Source organism: Dufourea novaeangliae, unplaced genomic scaffold (genome assembly GCF_001272555.1).
Source record: "Dufourea novaeangliae isolate 0120121106 unplaced genomic scaffold, ASM127255v1 scaffold22, whole genome shotgun sequence".
Classification (NCBI taxonomy): domain Eukaryota; kingdom Metazoa; phylum Arthropoda; class Insecta; order Hymenoptera; family Halictidae; genus Dufourea; species Dufourea novaeangliae.
Genome location: NW_015373898.1, coordinates 278436 through 305319, shown reverse-complemented (window position 1 = coordinate 305319; position 26884 = coordinate 278436). Strand labels below are relative to the sequence as shown.

The following is a 26884-nucleotide window of genomic DNA, read 5'->3' as shown; positions in this document are numbered from 1 at the left end:
GAATATAGTTCAAAGAATTCTTTTAGCAAAAGTTTCAAAGTTTTCTGCTAAAGTTACTACACTGTGATAGGTAGTTTTAATCTTCCGTCGGACGGAACTAGCCTCGCAGGCACAGCGACGTAAAAACAACCATACCAGTACCAATCAATAAGTATTTCTGGTATTTTTATTTTTTACCTAATACTGCAATAGCACTAATACTATCAGTAAAATAGTCATATCATTAAAATAAATTATTTACAAACAGAAGAAGGATATTATTTTGTATGAATAGAAAATAAACATCTTACTATGAACTGTATCAACCTTCCAGGAACATTGCGCCCATTGATGCTACAGAAACTATTACACCTGACGGAGTGTTGATGATTTTTAATAGAATACCATTAAAACTGTTCAGAGTGAAAATATCAACAAATTGGATCGAGTATTGAAGTAGGCAGTACTTGGAAAATACAATAGTGCAAATAGAAGAACCACTTAAACCTATGTGAACAAATGTTGCATGGTTTCCAGGGGGGCATACAGCGCTGTAATCTGTTTTTTGTTACTTTGTTTTTTTATCGAGATATGAGTGTCATCTTCAGCTTTTTAAATGGAATGCTTAATATTTTTTTCGAATTCGGATAAAGCACCAAATTCTGCGTAAAAAAGTATTACAGCAAATAGGGCTTAAACGATAATAACTTACGAGTTATTTGAAGTCGTCACGTTACGAGACTCACACTGTATATGTATAACAACAAAATAGTCTGTTTTTGTATCAATGTTCACGAAACAACGATTACAAAATAAAAAAAACATTACTCTCTATATTCATTTATTACTTCAGAATTTGCGTTTGGAAAAGGACCTCTTTTTGGGCTGTCGAGGCTGCCCCGTAAGGCAAATATAAGTTAATGTATTTAACCGTTTGATGCAAACGTCATTAGACTGATCAGTATCCAACTTGCGGCAGTGATTGCGGATGTCCTTCGATTCGTCAGTGTCAAACTTGCGCCGCGATCGTTCTAGGTTTATAATATGTCAATATGATAAGTAGTCTTCATTTTATTTCATTAGGATATTGTATACATCAATAATTGAATGCTTTTTCTAAAAATAACAAATATTGACTAATGCAAACGTACAAAACAACAAGAAGAAAATAAAACTTTTATTATCCAAGAATATAAATTTTCATTTTAGAATGCTTTTCCATCATAGTATTTATAGATTTTGTCGGTTATTTTTAAATAATAAAATAATATTTACATCAATATAACAAGAAAGATAAATACAATAAAAGCATATGTATAGGACAAACATGTACACATTCAATATCCATATTTGTTTATTTAATCTCGCCACAGTAAGCACAAAGACTCACCAAAACCAGAAGACAGACAGATTTATCACGGGATATAACAAATATAATAATTTGTAATGATATTTGAATACGGAGTTGACACTTCTTACAGTTAAATTAGTATAATTTAAAGAGGCGATATCATGTTCAACGAAAGATGGTATTAGATTTCATTAAAATGAACGCTACCTTATTTGATAAAAGTCATTGCATATAAGAATACAATTCACGCAATATCAAGTCTCTACTAAATAGTACTTATTTTTCGCATTACAACTTTACCGTTACACGTTCGTTGTCCAAAGGTAAAGCATACGTTTTGTATCTTACGAAACTGAAAGCTTCAATACTGCACGAGTGGAAAGTTGTATTTAACGTGATCTGTAGTTAACCGAATGACCTTAAGCAGTCGGGTACTTGTATCCTGACTGTAAGAAATTGTAACATGCAGTCTACTTAGTACGTACCAGAGATCGATGAACTTTATTCCACTAGTTGCGCCAGGAATACGTGTCCATCTATAACTATGATCGCTAAATATGCCTATCAAAAGATAAACCATGATATTTCTGTGTCAGCGTGGAAGCTCAGAATAGCCTGTCGATTAATAGCACATCTCCATATATCGATCGTAACGACAGGTAAGTTGATTATACCTATTGCACCAGTAACAGGCATTCTGATTTATTAGGGTTCAGTATGTCTTAGGCACTAAATTTATACCATAAGGCTGCTGAAATATCTAATCTACCAGCTCACTAATTTGTCTTCTATCAAGAGGAACAATCTCCAGTGATGGATTTATACCACACCAAGGACGTTATTACAACTGGTTCGTAAAATTAAACTCTACTGCGATCTGAAAGGTACGTACATAAATTGAAAATAGGGATCACATATTAACACTTTGTGATTCACTATGTGTATTGAATTGAAACGCTATCTCATTAAAAAAAAATGTGGCTGCAATGAATACTGACATTGAAGCACCCATTAAACTTCAAGTTTTCCGTTTTCTGAGTCGAAAATTTCAAACTTTCCTCTTATTGACGGACACAACAAGTTTTAATGTTTGCATTAGGTTTTACTTTCACAGACAGTTCAAGATAGCGGTTTTTACCTAACTAAAAAAAGTCACATATGGGTATATGAGTGTTTCAGTTTAACAAATATCATTTTACAAATTTTTTATATAATAAAAGAAAGTATAATCTTTATTTTCTTTATTTATTGCTTCATTGTATGTTCATCAGCGTAGAACGCTTTCTTAAATGAAATTTCGTTACTTTCTGATAAACGACTATGACTTTTTATAATGTTTACTTTCATTTTACCCTTAGCAAGCCGGGATTATATTGTATTTTTTTCCAAAACACCCACATGCAATTATAGATAGGTGAGAATGTCAGTAGTATCTTGTTTAGATCGCGACGGTCCTGTACATGAGCGTAGCCAGGGGGCAGGTGAGGGCACTTGCCCCCCCTGGACGGAAAAAATGGCTTTTGCCCCACCCTACAAGAAAGAATTGGATTTTGACCACCCCCCTTCCTTTCCCAGAGTTACAACATTTTCATAATATTTAATATTGCAGTACAGTAATGTCCCGATAAGTGTGAATGCCTGGGTTCCGTGGAGTCAGACTATGCGACTGTTTTTATTACCTGTTAGATGTTTGATGATGGATGTAAGGTATTTGACAAGATTGGGTGTGTGTGACACGATACTGTTGACTATGGGTTTTAGTGGCATGTCACGTTCGTGTTGTTTTGGGAGTCCATAAAAAAAGGACTGTTTTCTGTATGTGATCAGGACCACTGGCCTGTTTAATTGTGGTTTAAGTACGACCGTCGTGCTTCCTTTGTCTGCGGGTAGAAAGAGAATGTCTTTTGTTTGCTTCAGTTCCACCAACGCCTTTATTTCAACACTGGTTCTGTTGGGATTAAGTGCTTTTAATGATTTTAATGAGTTTATGGCGAACCTTCTGACCTCGTTAGCCATTTCTGACAGGAGATTGTATTGTATATGCCGTTGACTACCTAATTAATGATTCCTTCTGTCAAGATTTATCTGGGTGTAATAGTGAATTATGTCTAGAACATAACTTCCTTGCATCTAAACATGAATATGTTCGACTTTAATAGTGAAATATGAGAATATTCACATTGTCAGTGTGTTATTATAAAGGCACAATTTAATTTATATTTGGCTAATGATACGTAAAGTATTTTGCAATTAATAATGCGTACATAAAAAAAATCTCTTCAGGCGCGTTTGAGAAATTCATAAGTTTTCAACTTACTATTGAAAAGATTTTTGTAGACTATTTCATAAAACGAGTGATTGGTCGGAAACATGCGCTTATTATAAAGAAATACTGCAGAATAAATTACAAATATTACAAAGTATAGTGTATTCTTTACAGTGATACAAAGATCAGAAGTCAGAACACAAGAATAAGCTACTACACAGAAGAATTCAGCAGATGCAATACAGTATATAGTATATTTATTATTATACTCTTTATATAATAAAAGAGACTACTTAATTGCAAAAAAAGAATTTCATATTGTGTTACCATAAACAAAATGTTAGTTTGTATTTTACATTTATATGCATTTTTCTTGTTTGTCTGCGTTATTGTCTATACAATATTAAATAATATTGGATTTGTTTTTAAGATCAGTCCGTACTAAGATTACTATAAAATTTTCAGACGTCGTTTATCCTAGAATATCGCCACAGCAAATATATAAAACTTTTGTGTCATATTTTATTTGCAAATATTGATATCACTTTTTAAATACTTAAACTACTTGATCTATCTTATCACGTATCCCGCATTTTTGTTGCTAAGGGAAGTGAATAATATTTGCATTATATTCGTAATGCATACTTCCATCAAAATCATAGTTTAATCGAACTACAAATGTTTACGAGTAGTAGCATTATTAACAGTAATCCTCCAGAAATGCCATTGATCGTAGTGCCTGAAAGAAGAGAATAACATTTTCAATACGATTTAATTGACAACATAATATTATTATAACGAAAATATATGTTTGTAAGTATTATGTTATATTATATGATTTCCTTGTTTGAATTACTTATTTGTATACGAGTCATTATAAATCTATTGCGTATTTAAATTTTATTTACACTTCTAAAACACTCTGTACATTCAATTTAATACTTTCAAACATCTATTTGTGACAATAAAAATTGGTCGAAACATGCGAAACTCGACAAGTGAGTATTTTCAAAAACATAATTATAAGTATTAGTAATCAAAGTTAAAATCTCATATTCCAGCCCACCCCTATTAAAAAGAAATATTCATTTACTTTCCATTTTGAACATGAATATATAAAAATATGAATTTGCAATAAAAATCCACAGTCTAAATATCACTAATACTTTTTAAAACGCTCATCTGTTACTTAATGTTCTTAACGCCGCATGTAAAACGAGCAAATAATGAAAGACTAATACTCCCTAGGAAGATCCCTACTCCCTGTCCGTGTTTTCCGCGAAAATGTACGGTTACAGACAGGTTGTGTCGCTTTGCAGATATGCTTTATCGTCTTCTAGAATCGGAGAAATTGCAACGCAACTTCAAAGACGGCATGCGACCGGTCAAGAACGTAATAGCAAGCGGATTACCTTGCCGCATAAAAGTGTTTCATGCGCGAATCAAAAAACTACTCGTTTAAGTTTCGATCCCCTCGTGCCTCCGGCATCCACGGAAATCAAATGCAAAGGAAACCTTTCGATCGGTCACGAGTCAAGGTTGCTTACCGTTTCTGTAACGTGGAGGGTTCCGATGTATTCCGCACATAGTACTGTTTACTTTAATGTAACCCCAATCGCATGCGCACTGCCCATTCTTGCAGACTACCCTGTCCACGTTGGAATCCAGATAACATTCCCCAAGATTCCGGCAGCTTTCACCAAGAACTGTAAGAACCAAATTAAAGTTAAATGCATTCACCGGCGCACATGCAATGTCTTAGTGAACTTTAACAAACTCTAAATAGCAGTGGTTTTACCGATAAACGCTAACCCCTTAACGCGCTCTCTTTTTGAACAAAATTCGTCAATATGAAGTCACTTTTTTGTTCGTGGAAATCATGAATTGAAAGATACTTTTGTCGCATACTTACACATATGAGGACAAAAAATTAAAATATTTGAATGTATATTGAAATAATAAAGCAAACTTTTGGAAAGCTACACTCCCGACGCTTGTGTTTATCGATAGATATATGGGAATAATCACGATATTTAAGCTTACGAAAAGTCATAAAAATTATTAACATTAGGTTAAATTATGCAAATACTATAATAATAATTCTTTTATACAATTATGACTTTCTTGATATTATTTTTCATTGCCCGTGTTTATTGGAGCATGTATTATATATTATGGTAACACATAATAATTCAAGTTAAGAGGTTAATATTATAGTTTGTGACTGATGTAATGAGTTAAATTAGACGTTTTTCTCTGATGGGTTGTAAATGCAAAGGACTGACAGAACAATTTCTGCCGACGTGAATAGGTCCATTGTTCTGTAACTTTAATTCTTTCTTTAACAATAAATACTTGAAAAATGTTGACTACCAAATATTTTGTATTTTTCATTGATAGCCAGCCATATCTTCTGTTTAACGAGCTACGCGAGTGTGACGGAACTATACTAAAAAGGAACATCACGCAACTGCGACAGACCGATGTCGATGAAACTTGGCATAGATATAGTACGTGAGAACATTTGCGACTCGTAGTTTTTTAGGAGCCCAAATTGTTGTTAACCCTCGTCACTGTTCAGTAATCTATTGAATTAACATTTCTTCAATTAAATAGTGCCTGAATTAAAATGGAATTAAGGAAATATATTTTCTTGTCGCTAGATTATATTGTATGTACGGCGTTGGTGTCAAATTCATATAGAAACTTGTCTTAAAAAAAATATAAGTAAGAATCAAACATCGACTTTGGGTCAAATTGACCAAATCCATGGGTGTTAAGGGGGATAGGCCAAATCTTGATGGCCAAACATTGATTCACCTTAAATTGATTGAAAGAGGCCAGGATGAATCCATCTTTCAAAATCTGGAACGGTAAACTTATTTAGCGAAGTACAAGCTAATACAAAAGATTTTTGACTGTGTAAAAGAAGTAATACAGTCTAATGAAAAATCATGAGGAACTAAGATGGCGACAGGTTGTGTTATAGTATTTTCACTTTCCTTACAATTACGTATTTAGATTAGAGTGGATTTTTTTCACTGACATTTTGCCAATGATAATAATGGATATTGCCCGTAAACGTACATATTTTTCTAACTTTTGAACAATTACTACAATAAATAAAGTAGTCTTACTTGCGCGTAGGATCAGTACCTACTCTCTATAAAAATTTATGATCTTTGATATTCATTGCATGCTACCGTTCGTAAGTATTACGACACTTGCTTTTTATGATGAATTATATATTATTTCGTAAGAATTATATATTAACATTTTGAAAGTTAAAAATTGTAGGTTATTTCTTCGCTGTTCAGATTAGTTTACTTCGATTTAAGAGATAAGAATTTGCAATAAGAATTTATATCCATATCTACGTAAAAACAACTTATAATTAATGTAAGATAAAAAACCAACTAATCATGAAGAACAGTTCGAATTAGGAATTTGATATGAAAGATTAAATAAAATTAGGAACAAAGAGTAATCGAATTTTTTCCCTGGACGTTTGTGTGTTGAAAAATTAAAAATTAGCAACAAATTCAAACTGAGGTAACCATTTTTCATAAAAAATATGAATGTTTTTAATTCATTAGATACGTACAATAATCAAAGACAGGGATCTATTAAAAAAATTTTGCTTTCATTAAAAACAATGAACTACTCGTAGAAATAATACGGCAATAAAAATGTAAACCTTATAATACCACGAAATTATTTGTCTAGTACTTTTTTCTCTATCTACAATCGAATACGAAGATATGATTTGTCTTAGTTGCGTGATCCACCCTTTGTGGTTTGACACGTGCTCATTGTATTAATTGGACAAATACTACCCTGAGGCAAAACTGTCGCAGATTTGACGATTATAATGTATTCGTTTTTTTTTGTTTCCTTCTGCTGATATTATCTGTTACTTATTTAATGATTCTATTTCTTTTGTCCGGTTCAAACATGAGTTACCCTACCAGATCAATAATTACCAGTCAGTTAATGTTATTTCGTTTTCGTTTCAGTGTACTTTCTTAAAACTTTCTTTTAATACTACTTTTAATGACAACTCAAACAAGTATTACCATTAAAAACAGTTGTTTTTCATTAAATTGTGTACTGAATTGTATCAATATTATTAGGTGTGTGAAAAAGTAATGGTTGTTTTCCCATGAAAAATCTTTAAAATACTGAATATTTGCTGTACTATTTGTTACACAAAACAACTTCCTCCATGTTCTATAAATGTTTTCCATTTTTCCAGCAAAAATTGAGCTCCTCAACGATAAAATAAAATAATGACACAATACTAAGTTATACTCGACGAGCGTAATTTTTGCATTCGGTTTTTACAATATACATTCACAATACTATATACATACTATATATATAAAATTTTCATAATCTCACCTTTTTGTTCAAAACAATTCTGAAATTTGTAATGATAGCCCTTCCTGCAACTGCAAGTTTTATTCTGATCTGAGTTATCAGTTTCCAAACAAATTGCATTTGACACCTTCGTAGAACACTGAATGTCAATATCACAAAGGTCCCCAAATGATGCAACTAAAAATACATAAACGTTAATGTTAATTAATTAATAGTATAGTATTTTGCATTTCGTATTACGTAAAGTTAATCGCAGCTTGTATAGACTTGTTTTTTATTTGTCACATTAAACAAATATGAAGAGGAAAGTATTTGATTGAGCAAAATAGATCTATATTTGGCAGATCATTTTTTTTACGCCTCATATTTTTATGTGGTAGAGAGATATTGTGAGTCGTTATACGACGTAAACGTTTCTTGCATAAGCTGCTTTATGTAGTTGATAACGAAAAGAATTCAATAACCTTCAAACAACCGGGTTGTGTTAGTAAATAAGTTTGAAGAATATATTACTGCTCATCTCTCAAATACGTACGACTTATAAATACAAACTCACGTATTCAATGTCACCGAACCCGAAGAAAATGATCTACCAAACAATATTTGTATTTTTTAATCCAATCATTTCTACCTTGACTTTTATTTATGGTACTTAATAATTTATCAGCGTATTAACAATGAGGAGGTATAAAGAAGAAACGTGTTTTCGTTCCTCGCGAAATTAATGGAGATTCTTATAAATTATAAAGAATTCATTATACGTTGTCTGACAATAAAGGTTGCAGAATAATTTTATTGTCATGTGTTGTAAAGTATTCAATGCGAATATTTTTCTCTTTTTTTTCTCACGTTTGATAATATGGTTGTTTACTTTAAAGGTCAGAATACAGTTGTAAAGTAATATTGGCATAAAAGTTTGGGTAAATACTTTAAATATTCGAGCTTATACTGTATGGAAGTTTTTTTAAGTATGTAAAATATATTTTTTCAAATTCATTTCTTTCAGTAATTGTCACAATATTACTATGAGGTGTCTGCGAAAGAAATGACCATTAAACTTTAAGTTGGTATTTTGGTTTTATTTTCTTCTACCGACAGGAAATTCAACTTGTAACAAAAAAATAACAGATATGTACCATCACAGCTGTTATATATTCATAAATAATAAAGATGTTCATAATGAAGGTTTTACGACAGAAAAAACTGTCACCTTTTTGCACGTATTTAATACAGAGTATCACAGGATGGGTGATACAACCAAGCAGAAGGTCGATATCTTGTGCAAAGATAAGTAAAAAATATACACAATTTTTTCATATGATGCTTCGTTTCCGTGGTAACAGAATTTCAATACTTGTCGGGTTATGTCTGGGTTAGGTCTTTGCTCTCGAACTACGCGTGCATTCACAAAATCGTTATCACCCGAAATCCAATCATAAATAGACACAGAGAAATCTTTTGGACCAAAATGAATACATTTCATTCACACATGATTGCCAACTCTGTCGAATCGCAATAAAGGACACTACAAAATATATTTATATTAATTCCTTTTTTATTATTATCGTAAATTATTGGAATACAATTTTAGAATTAATATTCATGTGAACGAACAACTTCTTAAAACTTCGAAAACAATCGAGAAAAGTTTTTGTACTATAGTAATTTAGATAATAATATATCGACTCATTAAACACAAAAGATGCATTATTAGAATAATCATTAGAATTAAATAAAAAAAAATGTTAATTCAAGAATGTAGAAAAACAAAATAATATTTGAAACTTTTAAAACTAAAGCTAAAGTAAACCTTTTAATTTTTTAAATTATATTTGTTCTGATTTTTGGCAGATTTGAGGACTTGCCAACTGTTCAAATTACAACGCCAAATGTCATCATTCAGCCGCAAGAGATTTCTAATTTTGAAATATAGGGCATTTGGCATTTTTTCTAAACTCAAAAAAGGACAAGGGTAGGAAGGCTGATTAAAGGACTGTCCTTTCCAAAAAGGGACGGTTGGCAACCTTAATAATACGTGTTATGTAGACGAATTTAAAAAATTGATTATCTCGGAACCGAAACATCATACGAACAAATTTTATTCTATATTTTCGACTTAACTTTCCATGTAGAATTACCCACACGCTTATACCACCCGTCCAGGAAATCCTGTACATACATCTAATTACATACTACCAATACCTACCTGGTACGCAGGATTTAAATGAGGCTGCTACATAATTTTTCTCACAAGCACAATAACGTTTGCCCGAGTCATTGAATTCTACGCATTCCGTGTTGTTTGGTGCACAATCGTTGCTGGTGATACAAGTGGAATTGATACCTTTAATAACAAACTTGTTGAAATTATTTCTAAATTTCGTCCATTTGAGTAAATACAGAAAATTATAATATTAATTCTGATATAGTAGACTCCCTGTTAACCGGTCCCTACAGAAATGTTAAAAATTACATTTAGCGTTATACGCGTTATATACGAGAGACCTAGTAAATTTTATATTTATTTATCTGAATAATGTATCGATTATTTTGACCGCTGGGCCAGTCAACGAAAATGTGTTACCGCGGAATTTGGTTAGAATCGGACCGGATAAGAGGGAGTTTACTGCATTTAAAATCATTAAATAAGCATTAAAATCTGGAAAGTAGAAGTTTATTCCAAAAGATATATTCGAAATTCTAAAGAGAAATGCGTCCGTTTACCTACGTAATTCTCCACGCAGTCTGTGCGATTTGAATTCGCATGAGTTCCACTGGGGCAAGAACAAACATTGTTTGTGCAAGATAGTTTGGTGCTGGTACCATCGATGTGACAATCTATGTCCTTTGTACATGATTCGTTGAGCCCTCTCTTTATCCAGCAGAACATTTCAGATTCGATGTACCGAGAATTACTGCCGCAAAAACATTTTCTACCTTCATTTGTGTCATTACAGATAGCATCGGGACCAAAGATTTGACATTGCTCATTGATAAGACAGGAGTACTGGTACTTGCTTGTTACTGCAGAAGGTGGAAAAAGTTATTCGGTATGAGCACATCATATTTAAAGGTTATTGTATGTAACTGTAGCGATTACATGCCTTTTAGACATTCCATATTGTTCACAGACGTAACCCTTCCTTGTTGGCACTTCCATTTGCCATTTATACATTCCGAATAGTCAATGACAGCAGTATCACTTGTTTCGCACGACTCGCCAAGTTCTAGAAATATATTTGCTTTTCATTGTACTACTTAATTTGTTAACGAAACGTTATAAAAGACTTAGGATTATAAAATATTTGAAAATTACTACTAACGACTATGATTCACGGTTTCCATGTATACAGAGTGAATCCCTTAACGCTTGTACCTCAAATATCTCTGTTCTTTTTAATGATACGTCAAATGTCTTAAGGACAAAGTTTTTATGTCATTTTTTTAGAGATATCAAGGTCAACTTGATTTTTTTTAATGGAATCACCCTTTTTAAACACCTACAATGATAGTCGCTTTCATTAGGAATTCAGTGATTATACTTATTCAAGGCCATTCAAGGTCATGGAAAAAAGGGTGGTTCCATTTTAAATAACGAAGGTGACCTTGATATCTCTAAAAAAATGACATAAAAATAAAAAATTGTTTAAAACATTTGACGTATCTTTAGAAGAAACAAAGATATTTGAGGTGCTAACGTTTGGCGACTCACCCAGTTACATATGTAAACGATTAATATCGTTTAATTAGAACCTGCAATTGTTTTATTGTTATTTGTAGGATTATTTGCAAATTAATTAAATCTTAATTCTCACTCGCGTATGAATGTAACGTAGTCATTAATAAGTTAATTGTTATGTTTTGTAACAATATTAAGGATATCATTCTGTTTAACAGCACGATATATGAACAACAATGTTCGATTGTCCACAGATTGATGCAGTTTGCCGCATATACAACGAAATGTGGATTTACACCACTTTCAAAATAAATGTTTCATACACGGTCTGTCCTAAAAATGTTTGAACTAAAATTAAAACAGCAGTTTTCCGTAAAATGATGATGTTCTTTATCATTTAAAAATTAAAAATAGTTTTCTTCTAAATTGGTACATACACTGTTCACAATGATTATTACTAAATTTGTAGTGTTAAAAAGTTTTAAACAGTTATAAATTAATTTGATTTACCTGGAACGCATCTACTTCCTTTTTGAGAGAAAAAATGAGCACGTTCGCAGACACATATGCCTGATTGACTGCAAAACGCATTTCCTATATGTTTACAATCTTGGTTTGTTGAACAGTTACCCATGTCAGCTTCTATGCAAAGGTCACATTCACATTTATAATTACACGCTATATGTGGGACTTAGTAACGAAAAACAATACAAACCTGATTCAATTGAATAATATTGTTGACGAACTTGATAAGTATACGAAGATTCAGGTGTGTTATCAGGTTGCGCGATACTGCATTTAAAATCATTATCGCAGTGTGCACTGCCATTAAATCTGCAATCCTTATCTATCGTACATGCGTCACCGACTTCTGTATAATACAAAAATGAAAATTAAAGACGATTAATCATAAATCTATTGCCGCGAGTAAAGTTCGTTTGAAAATACTATTATCTAATTATAGATACTCCAGTAAACTTGTGCGATTAATCCTGATCTCACTTGATATTCAAATATTTTGTGACTTTTTATTGCATTTATGTATTGCATAACCAGAATATCTTTAACACTGCAATTCGACGACGGCATAAAACTGTAGCGATGTATGTAAGATGCTACTATATTCTCACGTATCTATGATTGTATGTGGGTCTCATGGAAAAAAAATATAATATAATCGCAGTCTGATAAAGATAAAACAAACGTAATCATTAGAAATGGTCACAATCGTGAATCAAAAAGTTACGAATACGGAAAATGTAAATGAAATATACAAAAGCGCAGAAATTTTAAAATAATGTATAATAAATAAAATAATGTAATAAATAAACAAAATAAAGATTATACTTTCTTTTATTGTATGAAACACTTAAAAAGTGATATTTGTTGTCTGAAACATTTAACATTAGCACTGCTAAACAGTCAAAATGACTTGGCAGTAATCTTATAAGGATTATTGAAATGTTATAACAATATTTCTGAGATGTTTTACAACTTTTATTACGATATAAAAGTGAAAAAATTTTTTAATTTTTAAATTTGTAAATTTTCTAAAGATTGTCATGTTTATCAACCGATCGAAATTGATATGCGTTTATCGACGGTAATAGTATTAATATACTACCTACGTTTGACTTTTTTTGGTTAGAAAAAAACTGCTATCTTAAAGTGCCTGGGAGAGTAAAACCAAATGCAAACGTAAAAACGTTATTGTGTCTGACAATAAACGGAAATTATGAAATTGAACACTTAGAAAAGAACGGAAAGCTCTTTAACCTTAATGAGTGTTTTCATATTAGCATTTATTACGGCCACAATATTACAATTATAAAAAAAACTCGCTTTCAGTATATCGTTTTTCGTGCAAATCCAACCTTGACAGTGTCCATTACGAACGCTATTATTTACGCATATTTGTTGCAAAAAGTTCAAACATGGAACGAAGATGTGCACCATATTTAATAAATTATGTAGGTGAATTTACAAGACAGAAGTGATTAAAGAAAAAAACACGAAATGATATACGAGTCGCGGAAAATATGAATATCACATTTTATGAAACGTTATGGATAGAGATTAAATGACAACGTGTAACGTATTGGCTGCATGATATCATGTTGACAAAAAAATACACGCAACTTAAAGTGATGTAATAAAAATTAAAGAAAAAGCTAAAAATCAAATACTAATAGACGTAGTAGTATTTGATTACTGCAAGACAATTGGAACCGTTATAAGGTAAGAATTAGATTGGAAAAAAGTCAAAAACTTAGAACACTTTAATTTACCTTTCGTCTTCTCTGAATTTCTGACTGTTGCATTATCATCTGTTTTTATCTATGCAAAATTGTTTAATAGAACAAATAGTTAACAATGAAGACGATACAAAATCAACAATATCCGCCCAATCTTCTTCGTGTCAAGTTTAGAAAATAATAAACTGAACACACTTGCGTTGCGTGCAGAAAAGGTACTGCATTTAGTGTTTTCTATGTAAATGATTAAAATAACTGAAATAATAATAATACATGCCGTAGTAACAATCTTTATCTTCACTATATCATTACCATCGATTTTACCTAGTATTATATAATAGTGAACAGACAAACCGACTAAAACTGTATTCCATTGTTAAATTATGAAGAAAAATCACATAATACAAATAAAGGAAATCAATACATATCATAAAAAAAATCCTTACTTTTCCCCTCTGGACGACACGTTCTATATTCGCGTTGATAATAGCCAGGACTGCACTGGCAAATTCCATTGTCACAGAATACTGCCCCATATTCGGTGTGTACATAACAATCATAGTCGTAACGACATTTCTCAGCCAATCCTGTGAAAATATGCTAATTTAGTTTGAGTATTGAAAATTTTAACATACAGTGGATAAAAAAAGTATTCGCATACCTTTTAAAGCCGAACAAATTTTTTAAAATTGGACCAAGTGACTTGAGTTTCTTTGTGAAGTCAGAAAGATTAGTTAACTAAATAATATGTCAACAAAATTTTGAAAGAGTTGCAATTGCTCGGGATCAAGACGAAAATAGTAAACTTCTTCGTAATAGATAACTTCTTTATCTGAGACTATAATGAAAATTTAAAAAATATATTTAAAAGATTTATGTTAGTTATATGCATGCTAAAAATTTTATCGATACCGGTCGACGTTGCTATGAAATACAAACGGTTAAAAATGTTGAAATTCGCAGTTTTTCACGTGTTCAGTAATTGTAGGTCAAAAGTCGCGAAACACTGCGATTTTTAACATTTTAACATAAATCTTCTGAATGTATTTTTTAAATTGTTATTACAGTTTCAGATAAAAAAATTGTAAAAGGCGACTTTACTATTTTCTTCGCGATTCCGACCAATTGCAACTTTTTCAACATTTTTCGACACATCATTCAGTAAACTAATCTTTCTGGCTTCACAAGGAACCTCGAGTAATTTGGTTCAATTTTGAAAAAGTTGTTCTGTTTTAAAGGGTGTGCGAATACTTTTTTTACCCACTGCATATGTGATAACACAATAAAACATGCAAAGTACCTCTATATGCATTACATCTTCCATGCACATAATAGTATCCGTCAACGCATGCACAAGCATTATTTACGCAACCTCCGCCATTGAATAAATACCTGGAACATTGTATCGATTCGACGCAGTTGTCACCGTATGCAGTCGCAACTGTAAGTATTGTAGGAATAAATTTAATTACGTTAATTTCTAGAGTAACCTTAAGCCACTCCGTTAAAATTATTCAAATCATTTATTGTACTTTTCGTTCAGTAACACTGGTCAACAAAACTTCGAAAATTCTAAAATAATGGAACGAAACTGGTATTATTGACTTGATGTTAAATTTCTGAATTCAATGTAATCTCACTTTTGACCCTGTACGTAAGGATTTTCTTAAATTTAATTATACATTTGGAGCTGCAAGAAACAAGTAGTTCCTACTTTTAAATGCAATAAGTAACATTTTTAACTATTAAATTTTTGCTATAAAAACAGGAGATATGATAGTCATGAAATAATTGATGTGTGTGATCAATTTAATTCAAATGAAGAATTCAACGGACTTGTTGAACAGTATAATCAATTACAATATTACAAATGTATAATTTTCGTGATCTACCTTTAATACATGCCGTCATAAACCTATTGAAAATGTAACCAGCAGTACATTGACACGTGGAATTGGAGCAGACACTACTTTCTGCAGTACAATCTGCATTCGACTCGCATTTCCATTTGTTATTAAGTTTTTCCTTGACGGCAACATTGTTTTCTGGGGTTTGAATGCCAATCACAGATCCTACAAATAATAAAAAATCTTCGATAGGTGATGCCATTTTCTTATTTATTCTTCATAGTCGCATCAACCTCTAACAGCATGGTTATTATCGTCTACGATTGCATTTTGCAATTGCGATACTATAATTTTTAACAAAGCTTTGCTTCATTTCGAAAAGCTAATAACTGTAGTAATCTTTTCAGATTTTTCAAACTATCCTTCGTGGTTGATGGGTCGATATCAAAGTGTTGTGTACGTAATGAAAATCTATTTCAGTAAAGAATAAGTCTATAGTGCGTCTGGTGTTGCAGGTGTCACACTTAGTATATACATTTTCTCGAAATTCTCTAAAAATCCTGTCTAGGTCAGTTCAAAATATCCAGAGCGAAGTCGTATGTGAGTAGATCCGAATAGAAGAGGAAAAGAGAGGCATTAAAAATGAACGAAACGAAGTAGGGGAAAGTAGGATGCAACCCGGCACGCGGGTCATACCGGGTGTCATTGTTTTTATAGAATAAGAGGTGCGAGATGCAGCCAAAGTATGGTGTGACATTCGTGTAGGCTTTACGATAATAGGGAATCAATCGCAGAGCAAAGAACGTCGTAGTTTTTCATCCCGAGGAGTTTAAAAATTTCGAGTTGAAAAATTTCAATGTTGTGCTAGTGAATTTATGAAAGCAATGTGGCTTTTTTATTCCACTTGGATTTGAAGAATCTATTACGGTAAGTACCGAGTTATATTGTAGAGTCTTTGCGCAGTATTCTAACGTTTTACCCAATTTTTTATCTCATGCTGAAGTATAAATATTTAATGTTCAGTAAATTACCTCATGTGGGGCAAAATCGGTTACTTGATTACGGGGCATAATCGGGTTATCGGTTCTACCCCATACTAACTACGTAGGTATAACATAAATGTTTTTTAGTACTTATTATTTTTTGCTATCTTTAAGAGTAAATTTTTTATTTTTTTTATTCGTGATGTTTATAGTAATATGGTGTGTTCGGTAAACCATAATACAAGCAAATAATTTGACACTATGGAACGGCCGCTTTTGTAATGTAATATTAATTATATCTTGTTTAATTCATTTATTATTTAGCACTGTATGTAAATTGAAACTATTGTCGTGTTCAATTGTAAAATATATTGTGAATTACTGTAACAATATACACATTAGTTCGTTATTCAAATCTTTTATAGACAATAACAACAATTTAAATTATATACATATACACATATAAATTACAAATACACTACGAGTTATTAAGAACAATACTTGTAGTGACAATATTTTCAGAAACTAAGAAAAAACATGTTTACGATCGTTTAACTTAAATTGTTATTTTCTATAAAAGGTTTGAATAACGAACTAATGTGTACATACTGTTAAAGTAATTCATAATATATTTTACAATTGAACACGACAATAGGTTCAATTTACATATAGTGTTAAATAATAAATAAATTAAAGAAGATATAATTAATATAACATTATTTTATACTGATCAAATTATTTTTCACGTAGGAACAGATTCCTATTAAAAAATCCACGTGCCCCTATTTCCATCTATAATTTGGATAGGTAAGTCCATGAGTGTGAAAGTAAAGTAAAAGAATACTTTAAAATGCTGGTATCTGTAGAGGCTTACATATTTTGCGATGAATTCTTCACTCATTCTAAATCCCAGGAAGAATAAATTCAATGTATTATGTGTCATAGGTGGACCCACGAGACTTACACAAATGTCAAGGAGGGCAATAAACCCTTCATTTGCAATTTTCGTTTATTAAATAAATTATAATAAATTTATGTGTGAGTTAAAAGAAGCTAAAATAAGTTTATGAAACAGTTTTTAAGTAATTAAAATAAGTTAAAATAAGTCAGCATAAATTAAAATAAGTTAGCACAAATTAAAATAAGTTAATATTTGTTAAAATCATTTTAGATAACTATTTTTACTAGTTTTGAAACATTATAGAAATAAAAGGTTTACAATTATGTTATTTTACGGGTCTTTTAATAGAAACCCGGTTTTAGCCTGATCTATGGGGTAAACTCGGGTACTTGGATACCTTCGAAAAATCTTGTTTCCCCATGAGCGACATAAATTTTTCAAAGAAGGGCCCTCATTTTTTTATTCTATAATGTTCAATCAAGTTTTCTAACGGCGTCCAAAGTTTCTTTATCATCTGATTTTTCATTAGCAGGAAAAATACATTACGTAACCAGATTTATCCTACTTTCCACTACAAGAGATGGATCCGCAAACAGCGTGTGTAAATTACTAATGCGTTATAAAAATTTACTTATTTTTCATTACATTTTTATGAAATTTTCATCGCCATATCAGTAAAGCCTTTTATGTGGATTTTATACAAAATATCACGTTATACGAAAGATTTTAAACTACATTTATAATACTACGTATCTTATTCGTCCGATAGCATAAATGTAACAACATGAACTTTAAGTTCATTTCTTAAATCCATCTCACGTGTTTGACGGATTAGAAGAGATATCATGTGATTCATCATAACGAGATTTGACCAAAGATACTGTAGAATCTCGATTATACAAACTCATCAATCAACACAATGTTTTAATAATGGAATGTTTCAGGTAATCGAATAATGATATTTCGATTCATAATTTCTTATACAATATAGTTACATGTAGATAGTCTTGTAAAACTTTATTTATTTTACTTGATGGACGTACCGATGTTAGATTAACTTCTATTGTTTCTTTCATACTACGTAATACATTATTTTCATGTACTTAATTTTACATGTCATTTAGCAAAGTGATACCTGCATTTGTATAAATTTAAATATCATTCTAATTGTTTAATTTCTGATCAATACAATAACGTCAATAGTAGATACCACAATTTCTCCTTCGAAACTTTGTGGGATTGTAGAAGGCATCCAGTTACGCAAGGAACGATTTTTTTCGGCTGACATTCACTCTACAGGGGTGAAATCACCCCTTAAAGTTTGCCGAATTTTTCGTTTTTTTCAGTATATCTTGTTAACCGTAAGAAATAGGAAAAAACTTTTAATGAGAAAAGTGAATGATATTAAAAAACCTATCGAACTGCAAAAGAAATATATATATATATATATATATTTAAAGAAATAATCGTTCTGAGAAAAGGATCGGGGAACCTTCCTTGTCAGCGGGCGTGCTCACGGGATATACATATAATAATAAAAATTTGCGAAACTCTAGGAGGCAATTTCATAAATATATATACCAATGGATTTCGAACGAAATGCTCGTCATTTTTTGTTATTATGTAAATTTGAATAAGTTATAAAATAAAGTTATAAAAAATTTGTTTGTTATAAACAAATTATATTCTGGACAATATTTTAGCACCATATTATTGTACATGAGAAACCATAAAACTCATCCATTAGAAGTTTTCATGTATCTCCTCTGGTTTTCGAGATACTATTTCTGGGTCGGAACTTTGAGGGGTGGTTTCACCCCCTTAACGTGAATGTTAGCCGAAAAAAAACCTACGTGTCCCTTATTTTTACTTGCTTAACAAACGTACAAAGTTTCATTGAAATCGGCATCTCCGGGTTGGGAAACCTTCCTTGTGAATCGATGTAATTATTCCGAGTGGACATTGTAATGAGCACGTACCATATCAAAATGATAAGAAAGTCCATAATTTTTTAATGAAACATAGCGTAGAATAATTTGGGTACTTACCTTCATGCAATGAATACTGCAGGACAAGTAACACACAAAATACGGTACTCTGAACAGGTCTCATGTTTACCTCAACTGTTTTAAACCGAAACAGAACGACTTGTGATGTGACATTCATCCATTACTTTTATCAAAAGAGCCGTATCTGATAGAAAATGAACACCTGCATCGCTATCAATTGAAATATCAAATTATCTGACTTGAGAATTTTGTCGAGACCATTGACTTAGGCCTACTGTCCACTAAGGCGTCTCGTCATACACACGTCAGCGTAGCGCGCAACATGACGATTACGCTACGCTTGAGTTTCTGTCCACTTGAGCGTATTGGAAGCGTATAGGAAACGTACAGAAAGCTTCATTTTCCTCATTCGCAAAGATGTCGGGCGACGAAGAGGACCTTATCGGCTTATATTGTAATTATATTCGACGGCGTAAAAGTCGGAAATGATATTGGTCACATCCTTACATAGAAAAGAACATAAATGATCATGTATTTTATTTTTTCTGTAGAATGAATAAAAATACGTGCAAGAATTTAGTGTGTTTGGTAGTTCCGCCAATCAAGAAACAAGGCACTAAAATGCGATGTTGTATTAGCCATGTACAGACATGGCTATTTTTTCTATTTTTTTATATTTCATAGGTAAATTTTCAACAACCTGTACGAATTTCACGGCCAATACATTTCACACTCAAAGACAAATGAAAATTTTGCGTCCTTCTATACGCCCAGCGGCAGACATCGTCGACGAAAACGCGACGCTGAAGCGTATGTGGACACACGTCCATTGTTTTACATTGGTCGTTACATGGAAGCGTCCCGCAAGCGTCAAACGTCTATGAAGCGTCTATGACGAGACGCCTTGTAGTGGACAATGTAATATGTATTTATATACAATGGACATACTTTTATATACAGAAATAATACAATTCGAGTGGTTACTACGGGTGTAGTAAATTTCAAATAGAATAAAATTTGTCCTTTTCATTGATATTGTGTACAAGCTTATTTGTAGAAAAAACTAGTTTCATATATAAAAAAGATTTAATTTATACAATTGCAAAGTACAATAAACGTATGTATAGTATGTATACAAAATATGCATAGTTAGGACCTAATTAGTATCTGATTAATTTGTAAATACAGACTTCGTGCATAATTATTTCGGTTCTAAGTTTATTTCCTTTCTCTTTTGTTTTATGGCTAGTATAATGAATGCAAAGTTTAAGATATAGATAAAAATTGACAGGAACGGCCGGTTCTTTGTTATTAAGAAGCATAAAGTAATCGTGCCTGACCCGTAAAATGTATAATCCGAGCTGCGAATATCTATCTGTAGCGTGAAGCTTGTGACAGGACAGGAACTTTTATCGTAGAAGCGACCTTTCCCCTCTTTACGGTAAACTTTGCCAGGTCGAGGTTAATTTATACTTCTGCGTTTAACATTTAATGATCTTTCTTCCTCAACAGCTAGTTTATAGCTGATCGTTCAACATGCAGGAACAGTGTATCGTCAGAAAGGGTGAGTTTACACTTTTTCTTTAATGCGACACATGTGATTACACGAGTATTATGCTCTAATCAGATTATTCTTTAGTGTATATTGATAACGCTATAGAATTTATTTTATTAATTTATAGAGAGAGTCGATAACTCTATATTACGTTTGTGATATTTCTTGATCGTCTAATTTTAAGTTTGAACTTACGCGACGTTGGCTAACTTAATCAGACTTTAGATAGTCGTAATTTTATTTGTATTTACATAAAATCGTATCATTGATGTAATATCTACCAAAATTTTGTCTTTAATACACGTAAATATCGGTGATCTGGTTCTCGTGTTAATAAACAAATGATGAAAGTCCTAGTAATTTGTAATGATTTAAACAGGAAAGAAATACTATAAATTTAAAAAATAATAATGTAAAAGATCAGTGTTGTAAAGATACTCTGTTTGAACTTTATTAATACGGTTTTCAATATTGAATTTACATAGATATTATACATATGTATAGTAAATGCAATGGTGTTGCTAAAGGAAGTTCAATATGCGTACAAGGAACGGAAAATTGTCTCTATACCTGGTACAGAATAATTCTTTTTTATATGTATAATTTACAAAGTGCTAATGTTTATGCTATGTTGCAATGTGATTTTTAATCCTTTACATACAGCAATAATATTTGAAAAAGAATAGTAATACTTTCATTAGTTCTCCAATAAATTTAACTTGTATATTACGTTGCGCAAAAATTCAACAAGTTTTGTATCTCTTTACTGCTTATGATTCCATTGTTTTCATTAGATTCTCATAATTACAGCTTCCTGTTCTATTACAAGCTTCAACTACTAAATCATCTTTTTAAAACATGCACAATTTCAGCAAAACATGATGGTATAATAATTATTATTTTCTAAATCCGTTTACAAAAGAATTTTATAAAATAAAGGTTTTGATATTATTTTCACTAATTCTGTTTACATGAAACTAATCGAATTATAATAATGAACTTATAATTTTTTTCTAATCCATGTATTCTCTATGATTTCATTTATGTGCACTATCGATACACTCTCAGACAAAACTTTGTGTCTTTTTATTCACACAGATAAGCTTGTTAAATTAGAAGAAGGGTTGCCGAACTCTGAAGAATACTTATGCGTAAAACACTTCTACGTACAACTTGTGAAAACGAGTAATAATTATAAAAAAGCAATACTATACACGAAATTAGTTTTATACATAACATTACTGCTCTTCATTGGATGGTCTTGTTATTTAATATGGCAGACGTATCACATGCAATCCATGGAGGTCAAGGTTACAGATACTGTTCGTGAAACGGAATTCAAGAATGTATTCGAAGAACCATCAATCCCCGACGTAAGTATCACAATACCCTTATAGTGAGACGCTTTTCGACAATTTTTAATACAAATGGGATCTGTATTGCTATAGGAAAATACGAACCGTGGTGCTTACAAACTGTTCGTTTGCATAGTACAAAAATATTATACCGAAAATATAATACCTAGCGATAATTCTGCAAAGAATGATTTTCCATCAGAATATACCGTTGAACAAAAAGAAATGAAAACGGTAAATGAATCTAACGAGCAGATGTTCGATACAGAGAAAGAAATCAAAGATGATTCAAATCTGCAGTTTAAAGGACAAAATGATGCATATCATGACGAACAAATTACGGAATAGAACGTATTGCCAAGGTAATAAAGATAAATGCAGTTACATATTTATGTATATAGTTTTAGTGCAGTTATTAAGTCTGATGCAATTATTATGACAAAACTATTTTACATACTTTCAATTTATACATTCAGTAGATAGTCTAACTTTAAATAATAAAACACTTACTATACATTACGTTATTAAGTAAATTCAAACACGTGTTAGATGGTTATCTATTTTTGCGATTGTTGCCTGCACATATAAATATTAATGGAATTTACTTTTACAGACACGCCAGAGTTAATAACTACTTGTTATGTGAATAATACAATAATTGATATTAATATATTGCTTTGGAATATATTATAATTTCTGATTTGCAATCTCTTATTTGTTTTAAGTATATTAATTATGAATATTTAATATTTCAGGAAAGTTATTCGGCACTCTCATGGAGAACAAGACCTTTGTTGAATTTGCGTTTTCGTTATAGAATAAGTTGGAGTGAAACCGTACGACATTCGAAGAAGTCAAAGTGATGGTCTTGTTAAGTATTTAATGCAAAACGTTTTGAAAAAGGAACAGTGTGAGTTACTGAAATTGAAAAGTTACATGACTATTCTCTAGACAAACTCAAGTATGATATAGTTCTAAAGAGTCATCGCCGATAAATCTTGAAAAATAAGGAACTCACTATTTATTTTTTTTATTATGCAAATAGATGACGTATATTACATACATTTTATAATAATGGTATGTATAAAGATATTTTTAGATACATGCAATTCGTAAACAACCAAATGGTAAATACGGTGCTTTGTACGCGTTATAAAATTTGGAACTCACTTAACATTTATACACAATTGATTGCAAAATAGCCGAACCAGGAAGGAATGTTTTATTCGAAATTTTATAATTATTTACCTAACTGTACGTCTCTCCGTTTATTCTCCGTATTACGTATCTTTCATTAAAAATATTACTTGCAAGGTTTACCATTGGTTGACAAAATCATATCACAGAATAATTAATGCATCATTTGCGAAGCTGCGCATGGACCTTGAACTTATTTATGCTAATATGTAACGATTTACACCAGAGTTAGTCTGATAACGTTTCCATACGTCGCGTCGGCTAATAGGCAATTACAATTGGTTGGTCGGCGATTACGAAGTGGTGAAGTAGGTCAGTCTTACCATGTTTTGAAAGAGATTCTTATCAAATAACGCACATAACCCTTACAAGTTTTTATGATGTGCTATAAATTGATTACCTTTACCTAGAGGAGTGAGTACGGTCCTCGCACTTTGCGTCAGATCGACTCTGTGAAGCCCGGCTGGTTGTTCAATGATATGCTTAGTATAATCCTTCAATTTAACTATAGTCTATATCTATTTTTGTATTTATATTTATATGTATCATTTGTATAATAAACATATAATAAAAGTATCGAGTAATTTTGAAATTGTGTTAAAACGGTGGAATTTATAAGATACACATTTTGAGCCGGTGTAAGTTTCAGTTAATTGTTCTTTTATAATACTTTTTTCATCCATGTATGGCAATATAACACTAAAAAACTTCTGCTATTTTTGTATGTTCCAAAGGTTAACATATTCTGCTTACGTCGGTTCAAACACGATATGTGATACCCCAGCAACATGAATTCTTACTTGGATTAAATGAATTTCAAAGCATTGTTGAATTAAGTTAAAGTTAGTGAGAATTTCTATAGGATTTACAATGTTCTCAACTTTATTACGATTTTATAACGTCCGTAAATGTCCATTAAATGCCACAAAGAAAAAATACGAAGAATTTCATTTTTAGATATCTTTAGCGCTTTCAGCCTCTAAATTGAAATACCTTTTGAATTTTCCTTAGTGTAATGTCGTTGTCACACTTACAATAATTCCGTACAATTTAAATTCAAAATATTTTGTAATCTAAGTATATAAATTACGACATAACAATCAATTTTATAGAAATCAGAGAACAACACAAATAATCGTTATTTTCTATGTCTGTTATGTAATTTAGGATTAAGTACAGAAGTTTTCGAAATTTCGCAACTTTTTTACTTTCTTCCTCGCCCCCAAGAAGCATTTATAAATTATTGTAAGTGGAAAAATACCAAACAATTCAGAAAGTAATTTCTAGGATATATGGACAACCAACTTAAAAGTTGGGAAAAACTGCTTTAAGGTTTATAGTGTAATTAAAGTCAAGATTTCTCTGGTTATATACATAGTTCTGTAGTTTTAGAATATTGTTTTATCTCTTTCATAAATAACTTTTTTTCAGTATCTAAGAGCACTGTTTACAACTGCTTGTATGTTTGAGCAAAAAATCTTGCTTATAAGCCAATTATTAACACCTTAACGTTAAGTACTTTTGAAGCAAAATCATGCCTATCGTTACAAATATGTAACTTTTGTTTAATATTTTTAAGACATTTTCGGTACAGCAAATTATTTACGAGTTACTTATAAATCGTCGTGTTACAAGACTCGTTCTGTATAAAGGGGGTTCCCCTAGTGGCGGACACTTAAGACTTTTCTTACATAAATAAAAAGTTAATATTTCATTTTGTTTTTATTGTGCATTAATTACAAGTTAACAACAATAAAAATGAAATTAAACGAATAAAATAACCAACATTATCAAATATTCAAATTAAATTAACATTAAACTTTGGTATATGGTTTTAAAGGAATATTGAATGACACCTAGTACCGGATATAACAAAAATAAGTAACTTAATGCAGGAGAGCTATGAAATTATTTCCAACGATCACAAAATTTGTGATAGATTGATATTAGTATATATTTAATATAATCTTCAGAACACTAAAAAATATCGGCACAAGCTTCGTGAGCCCATTCTTGGTAGCTTGAACATTAAATCCAGTCTTTATCATTGCTTTCTAAGCAAACTTCACAAACAGGGTTTTTATTTGTGGTTTTCGGTGTCAATGCTCTGGTTTGCATGGAAAAAATGAAACATTATACCTGTGGGAAGGGGACCATTGCACTGTATGTAGGGAAAAGGTGTCTAAAACGATCCCTCGGGGTAAAATGATTCCTGGCTGCCCTGTGGCTATTAGAAGTGCTATATCGTAATGACGTTCTACAATAGTTCTCCCCGCACGTTACTAGTCGTTGCTCGAAGTGCCATGTGAATATCTGTGCTCCGTGTGTTGTCCACAAGAAAAATGTTAAATTACTGCAATTTATCTAAGATAAGGTCTTTTTCAATGCTGTGTAACTTTTGTCATAAATAGTTTAATGTGACAGCTGCTTCTTGCGCGGATTTAACCACAATTCAATAATAAGTTAATTAATGTTTTGTTACCGCATGTAATAAGTTGATGTTATATTCAACCACTGAATGTGAATTGGGTGTTTGGAGTCATACGATCCCTCTCTAGTAGGATAAAATGATTCCAGGAATCATTTTACCGATATGATATGTTATTGTTTTCTTGTTTTAGTTACAACAATGCTCCGTCAGTATGAAAGAAAAATAACGCGTCAAAGTTGTTTTTATTTAAATAAAATGTAATAACTGAAATGCTTTTTAATGTTCGTCGTATTTACTATCAGTAGGTATAAAATGATCCCAAAGGTGCGGTTCTTCGAACCCACACTACACTGTACTGTGAACAATATAGCATTTTTTGCATTGTATTTATATGTATAATTATAAAATAGGATGATATTATAAGATACAATATGTACTGACATGAAACTAGTCTGAATTTGATTCGTTTAATTCTTCTAATTCTTCTGATGTTAGACATGAATGGCGGAATGCAATACTTTATTTATTGTGTGTTGTTCTTTGGAGATAACAAGAGCGTGAGGGACCTCTTCGCGTGATGGTCGCCGTACTGACATCGCGACGCGTAGTCGGTTTTCTTTCTCTCATGCATTGTTTTTTATATATAAATTGTAAAATATAATTGTAAATGTAATTGTAAAATGCAAAAAACATTAA

General features: G+C 31.4%; 2 protein-coding genes across 2 annotated transcripts; one reads left to right on the top strand and one right to left on the bottom strand.

Moving 5' to 3' along the window:
- Positions 1–4252: 4252 nt before the first annotated feature.
- On the bottom strand, positions 4253–16019 carry LOC107193389 (prion-like-(Q/N-rich) domain-bearing protein 25). Its single transcript, XM_015582828.1, has 11 exons — positions 15803–16019; positions 15211–15351; positions 14357–14497; positions 12371–12526; positions 12166–12297; positions 11081–11203; positions 10701–11000; positions 10183–10320; positions 7998–8153; positions 5144–5302; positions 4253–4335 (listed from the first exon to the last, which is right to left on the bottom strand). The coding sequence occupies exons 1-11, from the start codon at positions 16017–16019 to the stop codon at positions 4253–4255; spliced, it is 1746 nt and encodes a 581-aa protein (XP_015438314.1).
- A 5167-nt stretch (positions 16020–21186) lies between these two features.
- On the top strand, positions 21187–22908 carry LOC107193388. Its single transcript, XM_015582827.1, has 3 exons — positions 21187–21214; positions 22304–22578; positions 22654–22908. The coding sequence occupies exons 1-3, from the start codon at positions 21187–21189 to the stop codon at positions 22906–22908; spliced, it is 558 nt and encodes a 185-aa protein (XP_015438313.1).
- The last annotated feature ends 3976 nt before the right edge of the window (positions 22909–26884 follow it).